Source organism: Euprymna scolopes, chromosome 5, assembly GCF_053919585.1.
Source record: "Euprymna scolopes isolate OS-2025 chromosome 5, ASM5391958v1, whole genome shotgun sequence".
NCBI classification, from domain to species: domain Eukaryota; kingdom Metazoa; phylum Mollusca; class Cephalopoda; order Sepiida; family Sepiolidae; genus Euprymna; species Euprymna scolopes.
In genome coordinates, this window is record NC_136486.1 from 65,475,619 (window position 1) to 65,501,288 (window position 25,670).

Consider the following 25,670-nt stretch of genomic DNA (forward strand, 5'->3'; position numbering starts at 1 on the left):
TCGAAATTCTGCTAACCCTGCCCGTCCTGCACCCATGTTTCCATCATTTGCACTGAAAAAGACCGAAAGAACGGTGGAAATAATGTGCACTTGAAAGAAACATTTTCGAATTTTTTCGATAGACATTTTTATTTCTACACGTCAACACATAGGAAATAAACACAGAAAAGATATAAACATCTATATATTTTTTGTGCACTTTTTACACAGACACACACACGCACACACAAACACACACACACACACATATATATATATATAGAGAGAGAGAGACAGAGAGAGAGAGGGATTGGAAGAGATAGAGAGAGAGAGAAATACAGGCAGACAGAGAAAGAGAGATGCATCATATAATGTTGAAATATAGTTTGGAATCCGCCAGCCGATCTTTGTTAAAAGTTGTTTCTTTTTATTTGTTTTCTTATCGCCTTGGGAGAAAAAAAATCGCATATTTCGAATAAAATCCACGTCGAATTGGTAGTAGATGAGTTTTGTCCATTGAACAAATCGACAAACGTGCAAAACATATAAATGGATTCGGACAAGCTTTTTTACGCGAAGAGAGAAAAAGCCGTGGCATGAATATATTTTAAAAAGATCGAAAACAAACAACTGGTTACTTGCTTTTTACTCAGGAATAAGTAATGCGTTATGAATAAATTATTAAGGTCATATATTTACTGATTAACGTGCAATATAGCATAGTTTGCTTTATTATTGATTAATACAAAAGGTAGATATTTTGTCAAGAATCATAAACATTATACAGAAGGCTAGGAGAAAAAAAAACTCGAAGATTCCTGTATAATGGTACGCTTAAAATATTTGATCTCAACGCTATTAGCGACTACTGTGTTTTTCATACATCACATCAGTATTTGCCAGGAAAATCCAGGTATGCAAGTGCAAATAGGGAAACCAGGCCTCGACTACGGTAAGCATCTTTTATTTCATCTATAATAACAAATTTAAACAAAATTTTGCATGTTTACCAACTATGCTCGACAACTTATGCATACAGATATATAAACTTAGGTTTATATATCTATATCTATCTATCTATATATATATATATATATATATATATATATATATACATATATATGTATATATATGTATACTAGCATTTCAGCCCGGCGTTGCTCGGGTGTTAGGATGCGTATGTTGAAAAAAAGTGGTAGTAAGAAGGCAGGCTCGGACCCGTACCGCAATCGAGTAAAAGAACGGGAAAAACCCTGACGTCTTTGTTAATATTTTTTAGCAAATCTTTCGATGTTTGTCGTTGAAATGAACTATTGCGGTGGAAAAATTTAAAATACCGATTTTGTTTTTGTTGTTGGCCAACCCCAAAATTCCTCATGTAAAAAATGGGTTTTTTAAATAGACACCCCATATTGTGTTTGGGCTGGTGTTTTCACAAAATTTGCTGGTATTTACAGGGTATAGTTCAAGGTAAAATTTATTGCAAGATATTATGCTGGCAAGACTGGATTTTTGGTGGAAAAAATACTATCGAACAGTGTTTCTCTTAAACATCTGGGGTTTTTAAATAACAAACAATGGTGAAATAGGAAGAAACAATATATTTTTTGTTTTAGACCTATTTGCGTTTTCCAAAAACTATTAGAAAAGCACTCATTCACGCTCTTTATGTTAAAACATGTTTTTAAATACAAAAAAATATCGGCATAAATCAGGATCGACCGTGCAGCGAAAGTTCTAAAGGAACTTGTGAAGATTTTAACCTACTGCTTCACGAGTAATGCACGACGGTTCACTCCTCGAAATGACTTCTTTAAAAAAACAATCACTAAAAGTGACTTGTTTGGTGGACACCGATAAGTTGCATAATACTGAAGGATAAAACCGTTAACTTAGTTTTGTAGAACAAATGTTTAAAAAAATTTCAGATAAAACATAGAACCTGCAATATTTGTTTTCGAAATCGATATCTATGTTTTAATTAAAAGAACATGTTATTTTAAATAATCAATGTGTTAAATATTAAATACACTAAAATAGAAGAGATTAAACGGATGTCTACTGCCAAAATAGCCTAATCAGTTGTTTTAGCTTTTTAAAAAGTGTATACTACATACCCCCAAAGAACGCCAGAGTTTAAACACCCTCGTATCTAACACAATGTAACTGTAATTTAACATTACCATCCTTTTTAACCATTTAAGAGGAGAAGCTTAAAATAAGCTGCTAATATGTTTTACAAATTTTTTACAGCATACAAAAATAATTAAAATGCGAGACAAATATCGTGTTTACAGTATCGACGCTTTAAAACAACGGTCCTATGTAGTTACGTTTGTGAAATCGTACATATACGCATGTCTTAAAAATCTAGAAAAATCAAATAATCGTCACATTTTCCTTAATATTTTTAATATTTATTCAATATTAAATACGCTTACATATTCAAAGTATGTTTCGCTAGAATAAGACGAAATAGTGTATTTAAGGTTTTATACCCCTCACGTTTCATGTTACGAAAACTAAACAAAATAAATAGAGCTTCATAAAAAGTTTACATTTTTATAGCTGAAAAGATATAATAATTAAGAAATAGTTATTGTTATCCAATATATAAAAGACAAAATGGATGTGTATGGTTGTATGTCCACCAAACACTTCCGACAGAGGCGACGGATCCTCACGAGATAATTATCGTTTTAAAGTTAGACCTTTCGGACGACATGTATCGAAAAATTGGATAAAAAAAAAAAAAAATTTCTTCACCCATATATGGACAGTTTTCTAAGAGTTGGGGCCGCTTTTTTCGCGTGTCAATTTTTGCAAGTCATGGTATCGGTTTGATTGACGTCGCTTAATTTCAACATTCCGATCCTACGGTGGGACGATGGAGACATCGTCGAAGGCGTCATGTTTTTTCTCATTCGCGTTACGGGTTCAAGCCTGTCTTCCTACTACCACTTTTTTCTCTCTCCACCCAAACTGCGTACTTTTCTTTGCCCCCCTCCCGTTCTATTAATTAATTATTCTTATAACGCCCCCCTCTCCTTGGTTCCTTACACGTCCCAGGCAACGCCATGGAATCCCGGTACTATACCACTTTTTAAAAACACTTTTTAATTCCACCTCCTGGGTTACCACACCCGGGCAACGTAGGGTACCCCCGCAAGTATATATATAAGATGCCGTTATTTATTTTACTTACCTGAAAGTTGTAAATAAAATTGGATATAAAATCAATATTATAATGCTGAGAAAGCATAAACATTTTTTCTTGATAATTATTTTTCTCGGTAATTTTGGATTACAAAAAAAACAACAAAAAAAAACAGAATTCTAAAAAAAAAATATTGAAACATATGGTGAAACTCGATTTTAACCTGGAAATACTATTTACAAATAGCGCGATATCAAGATGCATAAGCACTAACTTTTGGTTTAAATTAATCCTCCACTAAACTTTAAATGTGTTAAATATTATCACGTTATTGAAAATGTTAATATGCGATTATATTAAAATTTAAACTATACAATTTGTGTAAGAAATACTAAAACAAGGAATAATGCCAGAGTAAGTTTTAATCTGTTGTGTACTTCTGTATTTTTGTCCAGTGATGAAATAATAATGTTATTATTTTCAAACCCTTCTTTACATGGGAGTGGTGTTTAGTAACTAATTTGTGATTTAGCCTTCTCAGATGCATATGATGGCAGATGGTATCGCGCTTTGCCATCATATGCATTGGTGCTTATGGATTTTTGGCACAAAGCCATTTGTAAAGAGACTTTTCAGGATAAATGCAAGTTTCATGCCAATTTTTTTATCCAATCGCAAGGTGTAATAATATTGAAAAGGACCCCTCCCTTTCAAGGATAAAATGACTTTTTAAATAAAAACAGCACGGTACCCAAAATCGTACATTGTATTGTTAAACACTTTACATTATACATTATAAAAAACACACACACACATATTTTTTTTTAACTTCATTATTTTGCAGTGTAAAGCTCGTTAACAACGGAAAATATCTGATCATGCCGATTGAGCAAAAGGAAAGCTAGTGAACAGACGGTAAAAATTGGAAGAAGAAAAACCGAAAGTATAGTAAAAAGAAAAGAAACCTCCTATTAACATCCCTAACCTCTCCATCGTAAAAACGGCTTTCAGAACAAGCACGACCAACCATGAAAACCGTTCTTAACATGGGGAGGTTGGTGTATCTATACTACGCTGAGGCAGATGTTAAATAATAGCGTGATTAAATTTTACCCATTTAAAGTTTGTGAAAATTTGAAAAAAAAACTTTAACAATCCCGAATCAGAAACACGAACACAAAATGAAATGATTGTCTTATCTTATGCGTCCCTAATAATATTTAAGTAAAAACGATATACAATATCGTTATCCTTCTTATAAAAAGAAAATATAATTATGATTTCTCTACTATGAGTATCTTACACTATAATTGCAGTAAATGAATAACATTAAAATATATAAAACACACTATTATTTTTCGCGATGCAATAACACAAATAAGTAATAAACCACTGTTTTCTTTCCGCACAGAATGTATAAGTAAACTGAACAAGTTATTGTCTACACAATATAAATATATAATTGTAAAAACATTTATTTAAAAGCCTGCGTAAGTAAAAAATAAATCTAATGAAACAAACGAAATGAAAAAAAAACAACAAACGCAAAAAAATCCGACTTCTTGGTCAAATAACACGACACATAAGTAATAAGCCACTCGTGATTTTCGAACATAAAATATTTGTAAAAGACAAGATTAATTATATACAAAAGTATAGATATATAATTGTAAAAACTAATTTTAATAAAAAAAAAATTCGTAATGAGAGCAACATTGTATTTTTATATAATACAAAAAGATCAAATAATGAGAAGGTGTGCATGTAAAAAAATGATAGAATAGACAATGATATCTTAGTAATAAGTAATGAAATAGTAATTCGTTCTCACTAAAGTAATAACAGGGGAAGTGCATTTTCTGGTAGTAATAAAACTAAAGTTCGGTTCATTTTATTCGAGTTTCCGGGAGGCAATGTCTGTTTTAATCTCTGGCGCGTTCTTTTTTCAATGAGGTTTCGTTCATTCCAGAATGACTAAATATTAAGTCGGCACCCAAGGAGATTTAAGAAAATGTGAGGAAGGAAAGATCATTATTTTGAGGGATAGGTAAAAGGAAATATGATGGTGTGTGCATAAGTATATGAGCAAGAAAATTCGGGTGAACACTTTTATATCACCCTAATGAAGAACACCTCCCTGTGTCGTATGGTAGTAGGAGTAGTACTTTTTTAAGAGGAAAAAGACAGCAGCTGTGCAAACCTACGGTATTTTGGTCCAGGGTGGGGACAGCGCCTCTTTCATTATATATAGGGATTTAGATAAACGAAATTATCATAAGTCAATATAATCAATCTGTTGCTTTAATATTATAAGAAATATTCATACGATAATATATATATCAGTTCGTAATCGCGGTCAGTGTTTTATTAAAACACCTAGCCCTGACAAGAACAAGGGTATAGAATAATTATAGGGAAACTTAAATAAAATAATATGTTGCTGTATAATATGAATTAATTTCGTAAAATAATTACTTGAGTACTATAAACAACCTCCTGGAAATATAATTTTTCTTTCTTTTCTACATATAAAACCTGGAATATATATATATATATATATATATATATATATATATATATATATATATATATATATATACTATCATTTAAGCCCGGGGTTTCCCGGGTGTTTGGAGGTGTATGTTGAGTAAAAAAAAGTGGTAGTAGGAAGGAAGACTCGAACCCGTACCGCGATAGAGGAAAAGAACAAGTAAAAACTGACGTCTTTGCTGTTACGACAACCCCCAAGAAGGACGTGACATAAGTTTAAATAAAGGCTAGGCAATTAAAAGGAGAGGATGACTTTCGAAAATATCGGCGAAAAAAACGCGACCTCCCCCTGTAGAAAAGTGGCTAGTTGAAGATGTAGATGTTAATAATTTTAGCCAATTTTTCGATATTTTCCGTCTGACAGGTCGATCTTCAAAATGATATTGGTCCTGTAAAAATGCGTCTCCTCTGTCGAAAGTTTTATGCAGACATGCAAACGTACATACATACATACATACATTTATATATGGGTAACTAAAAATTTTCGACCCAAACCGATTAAAAAGCTTGCCCTATATCTGAATACCCTTTGCGTAAAATTTCAAATGTTTAGACCAGAAATTTTCTGAGTTATTTGGTAGAGACCGAAGGGGTCAATGTTTTTTTTTAAACTTTGACTCCTTTTTGACAACTTAACATTTATAGCTTTGGGCTCAAATCAAGATATTAAGTTAGATCCATCTACAATCAACTTATATCTAAAATTTAAAGTGTTTAGACCCAAAATTGTTGGAGGAGTTTGATAGAGTTCTCAAAGGTCAAATCGTTGAACTTTGACTCCTTAACAGTCACATTTCTGGCCGCAAACCGATCACAAAGATTTTCCCAAATGTCAGTACCATATATATCAAATGTCGTGTCTGTAGTCTAAAAATTGACAGAATTATTGCGTAGGGAAATTTATACACACACCCACACAGACAGAAATACTCAGACACACAAACACGTTCATTTATATATATATATATATATATATATATATATATATATATATATATATATATATATATATATATATATATATATATCAATAAAATAAAACCTGATATACGCAATGGTAAACTTCCATCTAATATAAATACCATGTTTATATATATATATATATATATATATATATATATATATATATATATATATATATATATATATATATATATATATAATTTAATCCCAATCGGATAATAAAGCTACAAAACGCAACAGAGAGTAGTGCTTTTGATAAAAGAAGACACTTAATACTGTAAATGGTACTTTACAAGCAACATTTATTGTTCGACTAAATACTATAAACACAAATTACGATTGAATAGCATTCTTTGAAACTGCGCGGAATAAGCATTAATAAATTGTTTTTTTTTTGGCGTATTCAAGCGAACAATAAATTTTGTTTGTGAAGTTCAATATACAGTTTCAATTTTGTTTCTCTCTTATATATCTATATATATATATAAACATGTAACTCTTGGTTCGTTCGCAATTAATAGTTTAAACCCCACTGGACGTATGACTTCCACGTTTTGGTATAATATGTTTACTATATGCATGTATGTTTTTATATATTTCTTTTTAATTATACTTAATTTTCTATGATAAATAGGTGGGTTTCTTTGTACATATAGGCCATTTTTTTTATTTAGGGACAATTATTTATTACCGCTTCCTGTCACGTGACCATTGGTTCCAATTTAGCGGTTTTCCTGCTTTATCTGGAGATTTCGTTTGCAATCTAGCAGGGAATTCTAGAAAATCTGGAGGTATTTCGCACCCACACACCCGCAATTTTAGAGTAAAAAATAAAGGAAAGCGCTTGAAAATACTTTAAAACATAAAATAAACTCATTCATGTAAGTAAAAAAAAGTAGCATTTATTACCTTTGGTAACGATTATTTATTCATTATATGTTTTGTTTTCCCCTTTTTTTCGGCTAACCATTCTAAAATCTCGCTATAAAATCGATTTTTCCAAGTACATTTTAGGTGGGGGGCATTCCAATCTTCGAAGTTTAGTTTAAAATACGATAGAAACAGAAAAAAAAAACAAACAAAAAAACTTATACCAAACAGTAGAATTTAATTATCTACCAACCTAAATACTTTTAACATGTTAAAACAAAGTTTTTTTGTTTTTTAATTTTTCTAATTTCAAAATATGTTGCACCATTATTGTGATGTTTAATTTTCAGTATATTTCAATTTAACTTTTATTATAAAAAGTTTGAGTTTATGATTTGTTTCCTGCCAAAAAAATACCCTCTCTGAAAAAACAGGTAAAACTAACTGATAAAATATGTAAGCCTTCTGGGGAGCTTACCGCTTCAATATGATTCCAGAAACATATAGTGAGAAAACACGGAACATTTTATATATTGAATATACTATATTTATATTTTTTATGTAAGGAAGTTAAAATATGGAGTTTGGGGGAGGAATTAGCGATTTTTGAAAATTTCAGATGATAAAAGTTAAAAATCTAGCGATTTTCTGGACATTTCTTTCTCCTGATCTCGCAGGTTTTTTTTTAAATCTCAGTCGCCAAAACTGCATCACTAAAAAAACACTACAGGCTTAATGTAAACAGAATTTGTTTACAATATCGTAAATTTTCAATGGGTTAATCACATGATTATTGATAATGTAACCACGTGATTGAAATCTAATTTAAATTAACCACACATAGTCGCTTTCATATCAAAAAAAGGAAATTAGCAAATTTTAATGAAAATTGCAGTATTTATCAAATAATGATCGCAGAATATAATGAACTAATTATTTTTACTTAACTCTTAGTGAAAATGTTTTATTTTCTTTAAACAAAAAATACCTTTACTAAAGTTATGGTTTTCAGTAGTAAATAAAAAACGCAAGAATTTATTTTTGCTATTTTATATAAATAAAGTATCGTAATTTGTAACAATAAAAAATAATTTTTACAGTAACATTTCGAAAAAAGCCCCTAAAGTCCATATTAATGAATTCGATATAACTCGAAGAAAAATGAATTCTCGCATACTATTCAGGAAATTAAAGATTCAATTAGATTCCTATTTCAGTCACCTAAATTATTTAGGATGAAATGAGTTTAGGAATTTATAGCCAAACATAAATATTTTTTTTGCTTAAAAATATAGCATTAATACAGTAAGTTAGGTAAAATTTGCATAGAATGCTCTGCTTTACGGTTGTTGTAAAAATGGAACGAAAATTTGAATTTCGTTCCCTTTTTAAATTCGGTACATTTTTACATTTCGTCCAACTCATCGTTCACATTCGACATTCCGTTCTTAACATAAGTAGATTGGTAGGTGTGTCAGACATTTCGTGAAAAATAGTGAATAATTCCACCCCGTCTTTCCAAACTTATAACTCCTCGAAAAATATAACTCAAGCCCTATTTTTTTTCAATTAAAGGAGCAAGGATCAATGTTTCATTAAAAGACAAACAAATAAACACACACCTTGTTTTTTAACAAGGGTTTAAACTTCGACCTTTACAGGTAAATTTCTAAAAAAAACACTACTTTTTGTGTCAATTAAAGGAGCAAGGACCAACGTTTCATTAAAAAACAAATAAACAAACAACGTGTTTTTTATAGGGTCTTAACTTCGAACTGTACATGGGAATTTCTAAAAAAACACTTCTTTTTTTGTTTTGAATTTGAATATATTATTTATTGACCTTTTGTCTTCAATTTGTGATATATAACACTTTGATGAGTAAATTATTTACTTTTTAATAGACATTTTAAAATATGAGGCGTGAGTTATTCGACCCCCTGTATTTCCAAGCTTATAACTACTCGAAAAATGTAATTAAAGCCCTACTTTTTTTTTCAATTAAAGGAGCAAAGACCATGGTTTCATAAAAAAAAACAAAAGAAAAAACAAACAATGTGGTTTAAAAAAAAGGTTTTAAACTTCGGACTTTACAGGTAAATTTCTAAAAAAAACACTACTTTTTTGTTTTAAATATGAATATATTACTTATTGACCTTTCCTCTTCAATTTGTGATATATAAAACTTTGGTGAGTAAATGTTGTGGTGGAAACCACTTATTTGCATATGCGAATAACATAACACTATAAATGGCAAGCCTAGTTTGGCCTTGGTGTGTCTTACTTAAATGCCACCAGAAGTGACGCCGAAGAACGTACATGTCCTCCCACCAAGACTCTCTGACTCGACACCGCCATTTGTACATATTGTAAATATACCTTTTCTTTAATACACTTATTATTGCGTTATCTTGTTGTTTGCGTCTTCATTGTATTTCCTTACTAATTATTGTTCAACCTTGCAACCACAACAGTTGGCGACGAGATATGAAGCGTCAAATATAACAGTTTGACGAAGAACTATTTAAAAAAAAAGTACAACGCAAAACTTGACCATTTTTTTAAGGAATGCAAAGTGTTGACGAGCAAACGGATTTTAGGCTAAAGAGAAGTTTCAACTCAAGTGAAAAAAAACTCTAACGTGTCAAAAGCGACAATTTACGCCGTTTTCTGGGAATCCGACTTGCAAACGAATGTAAAAGTGAATTTTTGTTTTGTCGCTACACGACAAATCTTACTAAAGGACCAACTTGCAAACGAAAAGCGAACTTTGTTCTGTCGCAAAAACGACAGGTCAGACCCGTATTACGAAAAGCAAGGAAGTAACCTACGGAAAAAGTTCACCAGTGGATTCTAATTACTGTTCTCCGTAAACAAAACAACAACTGAAGGACTTTTTAATTAATGTTTTGGTTGACGTCGGTACTAAAAGGAAATACCACAGCTAAAACTAAAATTCAAGGAAAGGATTTTTTTCTTGAAGTTGTCACTGAATAACGGATAATACAGTAAAACGTCACGGAAAAAAAAGGTATTCTCAATTTAAGAGGTATTTTAATTACTAAAATACTAGAGAAAAAAAACCTCCAAGAACTAAATGTACTGCATACATTTATTCAATTGTGACTCGATTAAAAAAAAACTTTTATTTTGTGGAAAGAGTTACTTATTATTAAGTGCCTAAAAACGGAAAGTTAATTCCATTTCGTGATTCCAGATAAACCTGTTTTATTTATTTTTTTTTTTTTGCAGCGTGACTCGCAAAAAGAATATATTATTGCAAGCAGCGATATTATAATTGAAAACAGGAGCTTACAGCAATTTGATTTTTTGTTGTAACCCAAACCGGTGTATAGTGTACATGGTACAATATTTTTTTTAACTACACACTAAAAAAAAAAATAAAAAAACGTGGAAGACTTATCAAAAATGTTCATGCAATTTTTACAAGCACAGGCTGAGCGGGATGAACGCAGACAAGCTACACAAAACGAGCTTTTGCAAACACAAATAAAGGCACAGGCTGATCGCGAGGAAAAGAGAGAGGACAGATTATTGAAATGGCAGCAGGAACAAGAAGAAAAGCAGAAAATGGCGCAATTAAAGCAGAAAAAACTGCAATTGGAATATGAAGAAAGACAAGAGGAACGTTTTGCTAAAACACTGGAACTACTAAAGAGTAATCGAGAAAATGTCGATAGTTTTAATTTCTCCCATACAACTATTTTTAATAGCATGGACACATTTCATTATGTGCCTGAGGAAGAGAAGAATTTTGAAGCATACTACGGATGTTTTTCAACTGGACTGTAAAAATTGGCCAAATAGTAAGAAAGTGAGCCTCTTACTCAGAAAATTGGGTACATCAGAACACAGCAAATTCGTAGATTACATATTACCTAAAAAAACTGCGGAATTAGAGTTCATGGAAGCTGTAAAATTACTAAAAGAATTATTTAATCCAAATATATCTCTTTTTCATAAAAGATGGCTGTGCATGAATCTAAGAAAGATGGACAACCAAGATTATTTGACATACGCATCAGTTGTCAATAAAAACTGCGATAATTTTAAGCTTGCAGAACTAACGGTAGAAGATTTTAAATGTCTAATCTTCGCTCAAGGGTTAGTTTCAACGAAAAATGCAGAAATACGCAGACGAGTGTTGTCTAAGCTGGAATCTGAGCAAGATTTAACCCTCCAGAAACTAGCAGAGGACTGTGAAAGGGCCATTACACTAAAAAAGGATTCAAAAAATATAGAAGAATCCGGAGTGGCATATGTAAGAAAAGTTAGAAAACCATACGCACCAACCAAGAACTTAACAAAGAAAAGCAATGGAACGGGATATTCCAAAAGTAATAACCATAAATATAGTACAGAATATAACAAGCCTCTTCCTAGATATAACTGTAAGAGATGTGCAGAAAAGCATTGGGAATCAGATTGCCCTTATAAGAAGAAAAAATGCTACATTTGTAAGACCGTGGGACACAAAAGCGATTGCTGCAGATATAAAGATTACACCAGAAAGAGAGTACGGCAAACAAAATCAAATACAAAATTAGACAAAGATCGGCGAAAATACGTCAAAGTGGAAATATTTAAAACATCAATAAAGTTACTACTCGACTCCGGCTCCGATGCTTCTATAATAAACCTGAATACGTGGAAAAAGTTGGGAAAACCGGCCATGATGAAAACTAGTAAAGCAGCCCGGACGGTAACTGGTGGTGGTATAAAGTTTGAAGGAGAAGTAGTCCTCCCTATAAAATTGACAGGGATTTCGAAGAAATTAAAATTATTCGTACTAAAAAATAGTGAAAATCTGTTTGGAATAGATTTAATTGAGAAATTCGGACTATGGGATAAGCCAATCGATACATTCTGTAAAAAAAAATTAGAATGTTCTTCTCCAACAACAGCAAATATAAAAGACGATTTAAAAGAATTATTTCCTGAGGCATTCACGACTAACTTAGGTCGCTGCAATAAATTCAAGGCCTCGTTTGAACTTAAAGAAAACGCCAGCCCAATTTTTAGAAAAAAGCGAAATGTTCCGTTCGCTGGGTTGGAAAAGATTGATAAAGAATTAAGTAGATTGGAACAGACGGGAATTCTATCAAAAATAGAACACAACGAGTGGGAAGCCCCCACCGTATACGTAAAGAAAAAGAATGACGAAGTTAGAGTGTGCGCAGACTTTTCGACCGGGGTCAACTCCCTATTAAAAGATCACCATTACCCCCTACCAAGCCCAGAGGAAATATTCACGAAGTTGAATGGGGGTAATATATTCTCCAAGATAGACTTGAGCGACGCGTATTTGCAAATACCGGTCGAGGAGAATTGCTCAAAAATACTATGCATCAATACGCATAAGGGATTATACAAATACAACCGATAGCCTTTTGGCATCAAAGTAGCGCCTGCCATTTTTCAGCAAGCGATGGACACCATGCTAAGTGGTATTGAGTGCGCATGTGCGTACCTGGACGACATTGATGTCAGGAGCAAACCCCTAGAAGAACATAAGGAACATTTGAAACAAGTATTTACTCGAATGCAAGAATTCGGCTTTAAAGTAAAAGAAAGTAAATGTGACTTTTGTATGAGCGAGATTAAGTATCTTGGACACACAATGAACAAACATGGACGACGTCCAGACCCAGACAGATCTGAGGCAATAAAAAATATGCCAGCACCCGATAATGTAACAACCTTGTAGAGTTTCTTAGGACTCGCAAATTATTACCAATCTTTTATTGAAGGAATGCATAACTTGCGAGCCCCCTTAAATAATCTGCTTAAAAAGGATACACGGTGGAACTGGACGCAAGAATGTCAAGCCGCTTTTGACAAAATAAAGAGCGCACAAACATCCGAATTATTCTTAACGCACTTTGACACAAACTTAAAAATAGTCGTCGCTAGTGACGCTAGCTCCTTCGGCTAAGGAGCATGCATTCAACATATTATGCCGGATGGGTCTAGAAAACCAATAGCGCACGCTTCGAGAACGCTGATACCAGCCGAAAGGGCATATTCACAAATCGAAAAAGAAGCGTTGAGCATAATCTTTGCCGTGACTAAATTTCACCGATATTTATATGGTAGACAATTCATACTTGAAACCGACCATAAACCGTTAGTCACGATCTATGGATCACAAAAAGGATTGCCGGTATACACCGCAAATAGATTGCTGCGCTGGGGTACAATACTACTTAATTACGATTTCCAGCTACAACATCTAGCATCAAAAAAGATTTGCCATGCGGATGGACTGTCAAGACTGATACCACAGAAACACAATCTGGAAGAATCAGTCATTGCAGCAATTCGGACAAATGTTGAAGTAAAAAATATGGTAGCTAACTTAATTAAGGAACTACCCGTAACTTTGTCGGACATTAAAAGGAAAGCCGAAAAAGACGAATATATAAAGGTCATAAAAGAGAAAATTATAACGGACACAAAGGTGCCGGAAGTTTTCTCCATATGTGACGATGTGTTACTGTACAGCGAGAGAGTGGTAATACCCAAAACATTGCAGAATAGGATATTAAGAGATTTCCAGACAGGTCATCCGGGGATAAATCGAATGAAGTCGTTAATGAGAAGCTAGGTGTACTGGCGTAACATGGACACTTACATAGCGACAACAATTGATAAATGTAAAAGATGCCAGTTAGCGGCAAAATCTCCACCTATAGTACACAAACCTTGGCCGAAAACCGACCAATCATGGTCGAGAATCCACATGGACTTTGCTGGTCCAGTACGTGAAAACTATTATTTAATTGTAGTGGATAGTTTCACAAAATGGCCGGAGGTAATGCGTTGCAGGAATACAACAACGAACAACTCAATAGGGTTCCTACACGAGTTGTTTGCAAGATTCGGTGTACCAGACACACTGGTCACTGACAACGGAACGCAGTTCACACCCACAGAGTTTAAGGAATTTTGCGACACGTTCCGAGTGAAGCACATCACGACTCCGCCGTATCATCCAAGGTCGAACGGCCTCGCGGAAAGGTTCGTGGACACGCTAAAACGAGCGTTAAAGAAATCCATTGGAACACCAACAGAAAAAGCTTTGCAACAATTCTTGCAAGTATATAGGATTACACCACATCCTAGTACACCATCAAACATATCACCAGCTGATCTAATGTTTGCCAGAAATGTAAAATCAGCGTTTGACAAACTATTGCCAAGGCAGGCAATTATCCGAAACACTACACACACGAGAAGAAAGAAATATAACTCGGGAGATCGAGTATATTTTAAGTGCTACAGAAATAACACATCTTACTGGGAATGTGGAGTAGTGGATAAACGCATTGGTGATTGTACATACATGATTAAAGGTCCACAGAATATACATAAAAGGCACCTAAATCAGATAAAGAAACGTCATATCCAAGATGATGATGATACGACAACAGTCGAAGAGGAGGACACCATAGATATCATATACGAATCTTTTAATTTGGAACCGCCTCAAAATGCACCTGAACCCCGAAGATCAGGTAGGAAAAGAAAAGTGAATGAACCATTAATGGTAAACCCAAAAAGAAAAAAGATATTGAAATCTGTGTGACTTCAAATCTTGGGATGGGGGTGTTGTGGTAGCAACCACTTATTTGCATATGCGAATAACATAACACTATAAATGGCAAGCCTAGGTTGACCTTGGTGTGTCTTACTCAAATGCCACCAGAAGTCACGCGGAAGAGCGTACATGTCCTCCCACCAAGACTCTCTGACTCGACACCGTCATTTGTACATATTGTAAATATACCTTTTCTTTAATACACTTATTATTGCGTTATCTTGTTGTTTGCGTCTTCATTGTATTTCCTTAGTAATTATTGTTCAACCTTGCAACCACAACAGTAATTCATTATTTACTTTTTAATAGACACTTGAAAATGGGTGGATGTTAATTAAAAAAACGTTTGTCCAAATATCATATTCGGTTTATTAGAAGGAGCATAAAATTTCACAAGAAAATATCGTAAAAAAGAATCGATAGCAAAATTGTGATAGATTTTTAAAGTTTCAACATTGAAAAATATTGAGTTCGTAAAATTCATTACTGTTTTTTTTTTTAAATAAAAAAATATTTCTCTTACTTTTAAAACAACTTTAATAGTTTATTTTGGAAGTATAATACATAAAGAAAATAAACAACCCACTTTTAAAAGAGAAATTATGAGTTTTTTATATTTTATTCGCAGTTTCGTGATAGGGGTGTCAAAAATTCCAACAAAAATTCTGATACATCTACTATATTGGAGTGTTTATTCCTTGTAAACGTACCCGACAACCTATAAATGTCGACATTTCCAATGTGAATGGTAAGCTGGACTTATGTAAAAAATAACAAAAAGATATACCAAACTGACTTTTGCGTTTAAAAATGGAATTATTTCCCTTACGTTATTAACGTTTTTTTTGTTTTTTTTTATAAATAGTTTGCGTTTTATATACATAAAGTATAATTGTTGAATGTTACTGTTTTTATTATATTCGTTTGGGGGGCCCAATTAAAAAATTTAGAAAGATTAAAACAAAGTGAAATTTAAGTTTCTGTTCCATTTTTACTACAACCGTAAAACAGCGCATACTCAGCAAGTTTTACTGTAATTTATAAGCATAATGTTGAAACACTAAAGCAACATTTTATTCATTTTTTGCATAATTAATGATGGAAGTATTTTTCTGTTTATTTTCTGCTATTTGTTAAAAAATTAATTTGTACATTCTCTTGAAAAAAAGAATCAAACTTTTCTCTACTTTCACATACCTATTTACATTGTTCATGTAAAGCATTCATCTGTTCTTTTTATAATAAAAATTCCGTTTTCAAAGAGAAACGTTTACTGCCAAATTTCTTTAAAAAAAAGTGCAATTTTCCCTGAAAAAAAACTTTCACCTAACAATTTATGGTAAAAAATTCATCTTTTTTTTTTGGGGGGGGGAATAACAACTTTTATTGATTAAAAAAATTGCAAAAAATAATAAAAGTAAATAAACGAACAAAATGCAATTTTTCTTGAGGAATGTGTTCCATTTTAACAAACTGAGCCACAGCAACGCGTGGCCGAGTATAGCTAGTATATATATATATATATATATATATATATATATATATATATATATATATATATATATATATATAAATATACGTGATAATAACGTTTGACACACCGGTTCCCGTAAGATTTCCTATGTTTAGAAACGAATATTCTGGGAAGTAATATATGGCTGACCATTTGAGATTTCCATGTGCTGTTTGTGCTCCCCGCTTACTTCTCCTTGGCACTAGACTCAAACAGATGAGGTGTAGTTTGAGATTACGTAAAGCTTAAGACACAATTACACGCGCAGCTACCCCTACTTGGGTATCCGTTGTCTTTCGACACAGGTTAGGGGCATTGAGGATATATATATATATATATATATATATATATATATATACATATATATATATATGAGTAGGTAGTAGTTTGGTTGAAACATTGTAGGTAAAGAAATATATAGATTTTTTTATTTAAAAGCCAAAAGACAATGCGGGGGAAGACCGGAATTATGAAAGTGAAGAAAGAAAAACAAACAAATGTAGACGGGTGGGCTTGAGTAGAGGTGTGTCTAGTCTTTATCCGTCTATCTTTACTCACCTCAATGTATAATTATTTATAACTAAGTTGCTGGTATGTCCGGTGTATGTAAAGTCAGTGGGTGGTATGGAACTTTGATTAATTTCGAAAGAAAGGGACCTTTCTTTTTCAAAATACAAAAGTGGATCCAAGATGGCGGAAAAGAACGCGACTGGACTGCAGAAACAGGGCAGGGTCAGTTGGGGGTAATTTTATTTTACTATTCTTTTTATTATTATTTCTGTTGTAAGCTTTGGTTATATATATATAAATTATTTTTCCTTTATTTTATACAATATTGTATAATTTATTATTATTATTATTATTATTATTATTATTATTATTATTACTACTACTACTACTACCGTTGTTGCTATTGTTATCGTTATTATTATTATTATGATTGTTATTGTTGTTATTATTATGCGGACAAGGGACGTCATGCTTTACAATAATATTATCGCAGTGAAGATTCACGTGACCTGTTGTTTGAGGGGGGAGAAGATAATAGTTTGAGACCTTATTTTATCTCTTTTAGATGTATTATATATATATATATATATATATATATATATACATTTATATATGTTTTATATTAGTTTCTATTAAGCATTAAATATATATTATTTTATCCCGTTTTTTCGATGCTGTTGTTGATGCTTTTGTTTTGTGTTTTTTGTTCATAGTTGTTTTTTTTTTTGCGTTTCTGTTTTGTTTTATCTTTTTTGTATCTGTATTCGTGTGTTAAGGAGGTGATTCGGGCTTAATCTTTTGAGCATTTATGTTATTTATTTGTTTTATTTTGTAGCTTAAATACTCTGTCCATGTTTACGTATATAGGCACTTATATATATATATATATATATATGTATATATATATATATATATATATATATATATATATTAAAATATGCAGTACCGGGAAAATTATTGTGCAAGGGAAATAATTCTGTTTGGCTTTATTACTTGTATCTTTTCTTTCTTTTTTATTTATTTTTTTTTTATCTTGCTAAAGTTTGGTAAATATATACATACTATATATACCTACCACACATGCATAAACGCCCGTACATAAATAGACATACATACATAAATGTACGTATACCATACGCACACACCATGTGTATACTATATTCAGTGGATTATAGTGTAAGGGAGATAACTCTATCGGACTTATTTTTTTTACTTTCTTTTTATTTAAATTTTTCTATCTTGCTGTTGTTATGAGTATTATATTATTTATTAAATCTATATACTACGATTTATATATATATATATATATATATTTCTTTTTAGTATTCATATATATATATATTTTAAATTTATGTATTTTATTTTTATTTTTTTGTTAGAATTTGTGTATTTTCGTTGCTCTGGTTCGCTTGTAATGGGGGTTTAGAGGATAACGGGATACCTCAGTTCTAGTCTCTTATTCAGGGAAGGTTTATATTTCGAGATAAGGAATGATTCAGCAATTCTAAGGTTTCCAACGTTTCTGATTGAGGCAAGGATATAAACGCGAATATTACGCTTTTTGCTGTTGCATGAGATTATATGTTTGTGGAATGATGAGATTCTGGTGTTTATATGTTCTTTAATGCGTTGGTGTAGTGGCCTAGTAGTACTCCCTAAATATGATTTGTTACATTTAGTGCATTGCAGGTCAAAGACAACGTGGGTGCGCAAACATATGCCTGTATCTTTGATGGGACCGTTAGATAGGGAGCAAGCGTCGAGTGCATGTGGTGGGTGTTTCCGGGTCAGGTGCTGTTTTAAGGTGGTGCCAGTGATGATAAGTTGTATGTCTAGCTTCTCGTGGTGTATGGCTCTACAGATAAAGGAAGGGATTCTGTCATTAAAGAAAGAGGAAACAGGTATTTGAGAGAGCTTGGCATTGGCGTTTTTTTCTTTTTTTGAGTGAGGATAAGGTAGAAATGGGATAGCCGTTTATGGAGAGTATGCGTAGGAAGTTGTTAGTGTGCAGAATTTTCGCGGATGTGTTAGTGTACTTGTTGCGTATGCGTGAAATCTCTGCGTGTGCATAGCTTAGTTTGTCTTTGAGGTGTAAGGCGGATCCAAAGTGTACAAACAAACGTCTGCTGACAGGTTTTCTGTATAATTCTGTGTATATAGAACCGTTTTCTTTGATGTTATGTTTGGGATCAAGGAGTGAGAGAGAGCCAGAGTTGTCTGGGTGTTCTATGGTGAACTGTTGGTGGGGTCGGCATTGTTAAAAGTGTTGAAGATTTGATGGCTTCTTCTCGGGAGCATGTGAGTATGAGGATGTAATCTATATATCTCGTGAAGAGAAGGTAGGAGTTGCAAGTGCCGAGTGCATGTCTTTCGAGTCTATCCATATAAGCAATAGCTAGTAGACCGGATAGGTTAGAGCCCATGGGTAGGCCAGACACTTGTTTATAGGTGTAGTTAAGAAATGTGAAATATGTGTTGTCAACAATCACTCGGAGAAGGTGGTGGATATCGGCAGGGGTTATTACGAAACAGTGTAAGTTATTGGAGGATATGAGGTCACCCATGAGGTTGTTAGCAGGATGTGCCGGGATGGATGTGTATAGGGAGACGACGTCCAGGCTGAAGGAATAGATGTTGAGCCTCAATTGGTGGGGAGGTAATCTGTTAAGCCTGTCTATGACTTTGTCAGAGCTGTTGATATGGGCTGGGAAGGTAGAGAGTAGGGGTTTAAGTAGTCTAGAGAGGAGCCACGAGATCTTGTAGAGGGGGCTGTTGACGCTGGAAACTATAGGTCTGATTTGTGTGTGTGGGTTATTTTTGTGAGTTTTTATGAGGTGGTAGAAAATGGGGAGTTTGCTGTTTTTGGTAGTAAAGTTTAGTCTACATTGTTTTGGGATATTTCTCTGGGAGCAAATATGTTACCAGGTTCTATTGATAGTGTTCTCTATTTGGGTGACATTGATATTGCTAGCTGGGGTGTAGAGGTTGGTGTTGCTAAGGTGGTCTTGGGCGAGGGAGTTATAAGAGTCTTGGGAGATGACACAACATTCTTTACCTTTGTCAGAGCTAGACGAGACTTGATAGGGTTTTTTCTGCTCCACCTTTTATTTATCCTGTTTATATAATTTATGCTTAGGAGAAATATCCTTTAGAAATGTATTTTCGAAAGCTTCTGTTTAATTGTTTATGTTTAATCTATAGAAAAACCCTAAACCCTTAGCAATTAATCATGAAACGATGATCGGTGTTTTTCAAAAGTGATATATATATATATATATATATATATATATATATATATATATATATATATATATGCTTTAATTCTTTTGCATATACATATTAATTATATATATGAATATAAATTCATATATATATATATGTGTGTATATTCGTACATGATGATTGCTAAGCATTGTCAGACGAGGCCACTACCCCAGTCACTGAACGTCCATATGCCAGAAGAACATTTTCAGCGCTGACAGCGACTTGCATACTCTCAAACAGATATGGCACTGATAACGGTTCATTGGTTTGTATGAAAAAAAAAAGCAATTGATCTTGTATCAACGTGCGCTTTTATATCATTAACCAAACCTATCTTGGAAAACACGCCGTAAAGACATAGAGTTCGCCATGTGAGACAGTTCGAAACGTGACCGCCACAATGACAGCCAAGGCTTCTAACCATTACTCTATACGGTTGCTGCTGTGTGGGTAATGAATTTAACGATGTTTTTTTGGTTTTTTTTACATCGTCCTAAATATAATATTATGGTAATATATATATATATATATATATATATATATATATATATATACACGCACACAGATACATACATATATATACACGCACACACATACATACATATGTATATATAAATAAATATATATATATATATATATGAGCAAACAGTTAATAAAATATGTTAAAAAACACTTTGAAATGAGTTAAAAACATATTTAATCTGAAAAGGAAACACTAGATAAATGGATAGTCTTTAATCCGCGGAGTTTCGAAGAAATACTCTCCTCATCAGAGGGTAGGAATTAGCAAAATGCGGGATCGGATTTTGCATGCAGAAGTATTTGCTGAAACAACAAATAAGTCAAAGATTTTACTTGAAAACAAAATAAGTTAAGCAGAGGGAATATGGTAAAGGAAAAGGTGATTACACATTAATGGATAGTCTGGTGGAAGATAAAAAAAAATCCAGTGATGGTAAAATCCAAATTTAAAACTTCAAGAAAGTTTTTAAAAAATTCCATTTGTACAAGTAAAATCCAAGGAAATCCCGTAATGGGAAGAAGATGGTCCATAATAATCCAAAGGCAGAAATCCATAGAATAATTCACAAAAATGTGTACAAGGAAAAAATAATATTAATAAAAGAAAAATAAGATGTGCTTTTCACTCTACTTCCAAGACATAACTATAAATAAAAAAAAATCTGAAGAGAAAGGAGAGAAAAAATGATAAAGTTAAATATAAAATATAAAATAAAATAAAGGGAAACAAAAGTAAAACTGACCCAGACAGGAAATGTTAAAGGCGCGAAAATATATATAGGGTAAAATAATATAGGTCAAATGAAATGTACAGGTCATCACTTAAAAATAAGGTGTCAGCAAGAATTGTTAAACGACATTAAAAGGAAAATAAAAATAAATAAATAAATATATAATAAATAAATAGAAAATAAATAAGTAAAAAATGGAATATAATAAAAAGTAAAATATAAAATATAATATATAATATAAAATAAAGTAAAATAAGAATAAGCATAAAAAATAAAAATTATTTAAGGGGAAAAGATGACCGGTATCTGCAATTTAAGGGAAAAAATAAAAAGATACAAAATAAGTAAATTCATATAGTAAAATTTAAGTAAATATACATACAAGATATGAAAGTGTGGGTAGATTGATATATTAGATAGATAGGAAAGTTTAAAGAATAAAACAGAAAATGCAGATAAAAAATAAATAAAACAGAACATGCAGATAAAAAAACGGCCATGGAAAGAAGAGATAAAGAATTAAAATAAAGGATTATTAAATTATAAAGTATTAAGAAGTATGTCGAAAAACGATAAAGTTAAAGAAAAATATTTTATATCTATATAAAGGTTAAAAGTAATAACTAGGTAGTTACAAAATTGCCATAATTAAATTTGGACTTATGTTTACAGAAAGAGATCAGTTCATTTTTAGAATTTATTATATTGTTACTTAGAGGGGAAGTAATTATAGTTATAGCTTCGGTTGTGCAGAGGCGACATGACTTAGAGCTTGGAGTATAAGATTTAACTTTTTTTATAATAGTCCATTTGATTGAGAAGGGAGTATTGTTAGAGTTAAGTTTTTTAATTAAAGTGGTTAGAGAAGTTCCTTGGTTATTATTAGAATTATGGTTGTTAAAAGAAGAAATGTGGTTTATATTCTTTTCTTAATTAATGTTGAAGTAGCGCCGATATATGTATGTACTTTATGAAAAGCTTAAGGTCTGGTATTAATATTAATTTGCTGATTTGTATTAGTTAAATAGTTTGAATTTTGTTCATAATGTTCAACAAATAGTGGAACAATGTCTGTATGGGGACTATTTTGGAGGGGATAATGAGTGTTGTTAGTGTTAGGATGGTTGTTAGGAGAAATATTATTATTCTCATTAATATTATTACAATTATTATTATTATTATTATTATTATTATTATTATTATTATTATCATCATTATTACTAGTTGTGTGATTGTAGATGGAAGGGCTGCTTGAATGATGTATTGGATTAGTAACTATATCAGATGGAGGATGCGAAGAAGAATAACTTGATATATATATATATATATATATACATATATAAATTTCCTATATACATATATATATATATATACGGAATATATTCTAACGGCTTCGGCTGCGGGGAGACAGGGTAATAGTACTCGTCAAGGATTCGTCACTTGACACTCAGCCCAACCGGCCCAGCACCGGTTGGACTGAGGTACGGCGCCTGGGTAATACCTAGGAGGTCCACCCTCCCAGGCTTTGCCACTGGGCTTTCCGTTACTGCCTGAGGCGATCCTACCGGGGGATGCCCAGGGAGTTACTCAGGCAATTTTTACAATTGCAGGAGTGTCCTTCCTTTAGGGGAGCCTGCTAGATCTCACTTTCCGGCCTTGTGCCACATTTTCCTTGGTGAGCGGCAAATAAATAACTACCCCCATTAGGAGTCAAAAGCATTTTACACCCCCCCCTTTTTTGATATAATGAAAAAATCATTTGGGATTCAATTTGGTTTGACTTGAGAAAAGGAAAGGAAATAAATAAATACAAATAAAACTAAACAAATAAATGGACAAAGAAAAATAAACCAATAAATTGATTGTTTTTTGTTTTGTGTTGTTTTTTTCTTCTTCTGGTTTTGGAGGAATTTGTCTTTATTCTCATTGGTCAAAAATAATTATTAATATATTGGTATAATGTGTGCAAAAAGAAGCCATTTTTCATGACATTGAGTTTTTTCTTTGATACATATAAAAATAAACAATTTTCAAATATATATAAACATACAAATAGAATACTTTTCAAATACACATAAACATATGCACAAAAATTCGCAAATATACATTTTTTTAACAAATGTTTGCCAAAAAAAAAAGATACAAAAAATAATTATTTGAAAAATAGGAAATTTACAAAGAAAAGGTTTTAACAAGTTACATTTGTTTGTTTTTTTAACAAAAACTGGAAACATTATGTTAAGTATTAGTTGGTTAATTTGGTTAGTAAGTTTAACGTCGTGCCTGGGCCACTAACCTGTTAAGTTTTTGGACATTGTGTTGAACAAAGATCGTGGCGTAGTTCAGACCAGTAACGAAGATGGCGGCCAAGAATCAAATGCGGTCCGTGGCGTAGTTAACGGCGAACTGATTGAATTCAAAATTCGACAGTTTTTATAATAATTTTGAAAAGTTTTCATTGGTTGTTTAGCACAGCCGGTGTTTATAAAAATGATTGGTTAATCCATTCGTCTCATACCCCTATTAGGAGTCAAACACATTTTACAGGATATATGCTAAATGGGATTAATCAAAAGTAACGGTTCTCACAACATTATTTATAAGGGATCTATTACTATAGCGTGATGGTATGAGATTAATCAAAGTCGTGGGGTGGATTACATGGGGTGTCGTGTACCTAACGATTTAATTTAGTAAGATAGGGGAAAGTCCCAAGGTGTATTACATGGGTAAGTTACGAGGGGGGAATGGAGTGCGTAGCTCTAAGAATATAATAATAATTTTCAGAAGATAATATATAGTAGATAATTTCTAGTAATAGTAGTAGAGTTCGTGATATTAGGTGTAAAGGAGGGTAAATATAAGGCAATGGTATAATGATGAGGGGTAACGTTGATAGAGTTGGATAAGCAGAAAAAAATAATTAGGATGTGACGAATGGCGCGGAGGGATAACAGGGGATAAGAAAATAATGATAATAATGATAATAATAATAATAAATAAATAAAATTCAATGACAAAAATAAAATGAATAAAATGAGATGAATTTAGTTAATTGGGGACAGATTTGGAGAAATAGGATACATTTATACAAAAGGGAGGCAAAAAAGTATGAAATATATATTTATATATATATATATATATATATATATATATATGTGTGTGTGTGTGTGTGTGTGTGTGTAGGTTTAGCCGGCAAAGCAGAAAGTTCAGTGAAGGAGAGAATATCCCGATAGATATAAATCTCTTGGCCAGAAAAATACCTGAAGGTGTCAATATTATAGTCCGGAATTTCTTGGATTCAGAGACAACTGACGAAAGTTATATATAAACAAGCAAGTTATAAACAACAAATTACGTTTAGGCTCGTATTTGACGAGAAGGAGTGCTCCCTATATAGAAATTCGATGAACTGTGTGATTAATGGTAGTCAAAAGGATTTGCTAATTCAAATCGAGAGTTAGTCTTTGCAGGAGATATGAAGGATGAACTATTATCTCTGCCCAAAACAGGATGATTAAAAGATTGGGGACTCTGTTAATTCCAAAGCTGGATTTGGTGTTTCCGCGTTTGTCGTATATTTTCCTTATTATATGGTGTCGTAGGTTTTTCTTTTCGCATTCCAAAAGTCACATAACTTTGAGCACGTGGGTAATTTTTTTTCCTCTAATTCCTTTCATTGTTACATACATAGTAACGTGTGCTCATTGGTTTTTGTATTACCTTACCGAAATAAAGCCACTTTGAGTCTGAACAGGTCAGAAAATATTGAACATGTGGAAAGGCCAAGTAATGTATATGTTCTGAGGATAAGAATATTTTTGCTAAATACACGCAAAATGAAATACGTGAGCGCTGTCATTATCCCAGAGAGTGAATAGACACCTCAATATGTATGTATTAAGCAAACACGTTGTTATCTCTCTATTTGGGCATCCCTTGCTCGAAGTTGCTCCAAGATAAAACTCTAATAGCTTATATTTTATATTG

General features: G+C 32.4%; 1 protein-coding gene across 5 annotated transcripts in view; it reads left to right on the top strand.

The window, feature by feature from the left end:
* Positions 1-345: 345 nt before the first annotated feature.
* Positions 346-25,670, top strand: part of LOC145276824 (bactericidal permeability-increasing protein-like) — a 230,657-nt gene continuing 205,332 nt past the window's right edge. For 3 of the 5 annotated variants that reach the window (XR_013868035.1, XM_080128173.1, XM_080128172.1), the window contains exon 1: positions 713-931. Coding sequence is in view for 3 of the 5 variants with exons in the window: in XM_080128173.1 (XP_079984299.1) it covers positions 805-931 (127 nt within the window). In the remaining 2 variants the exon portion in view is untranslated. Of the gene's footprint in view, positions 932-25,670 lie in introns of all 5 variants that reach the window. The other 2 variants (XM_080128174.1, XM_080128175.1) reach the window with 2 other exon arrangements.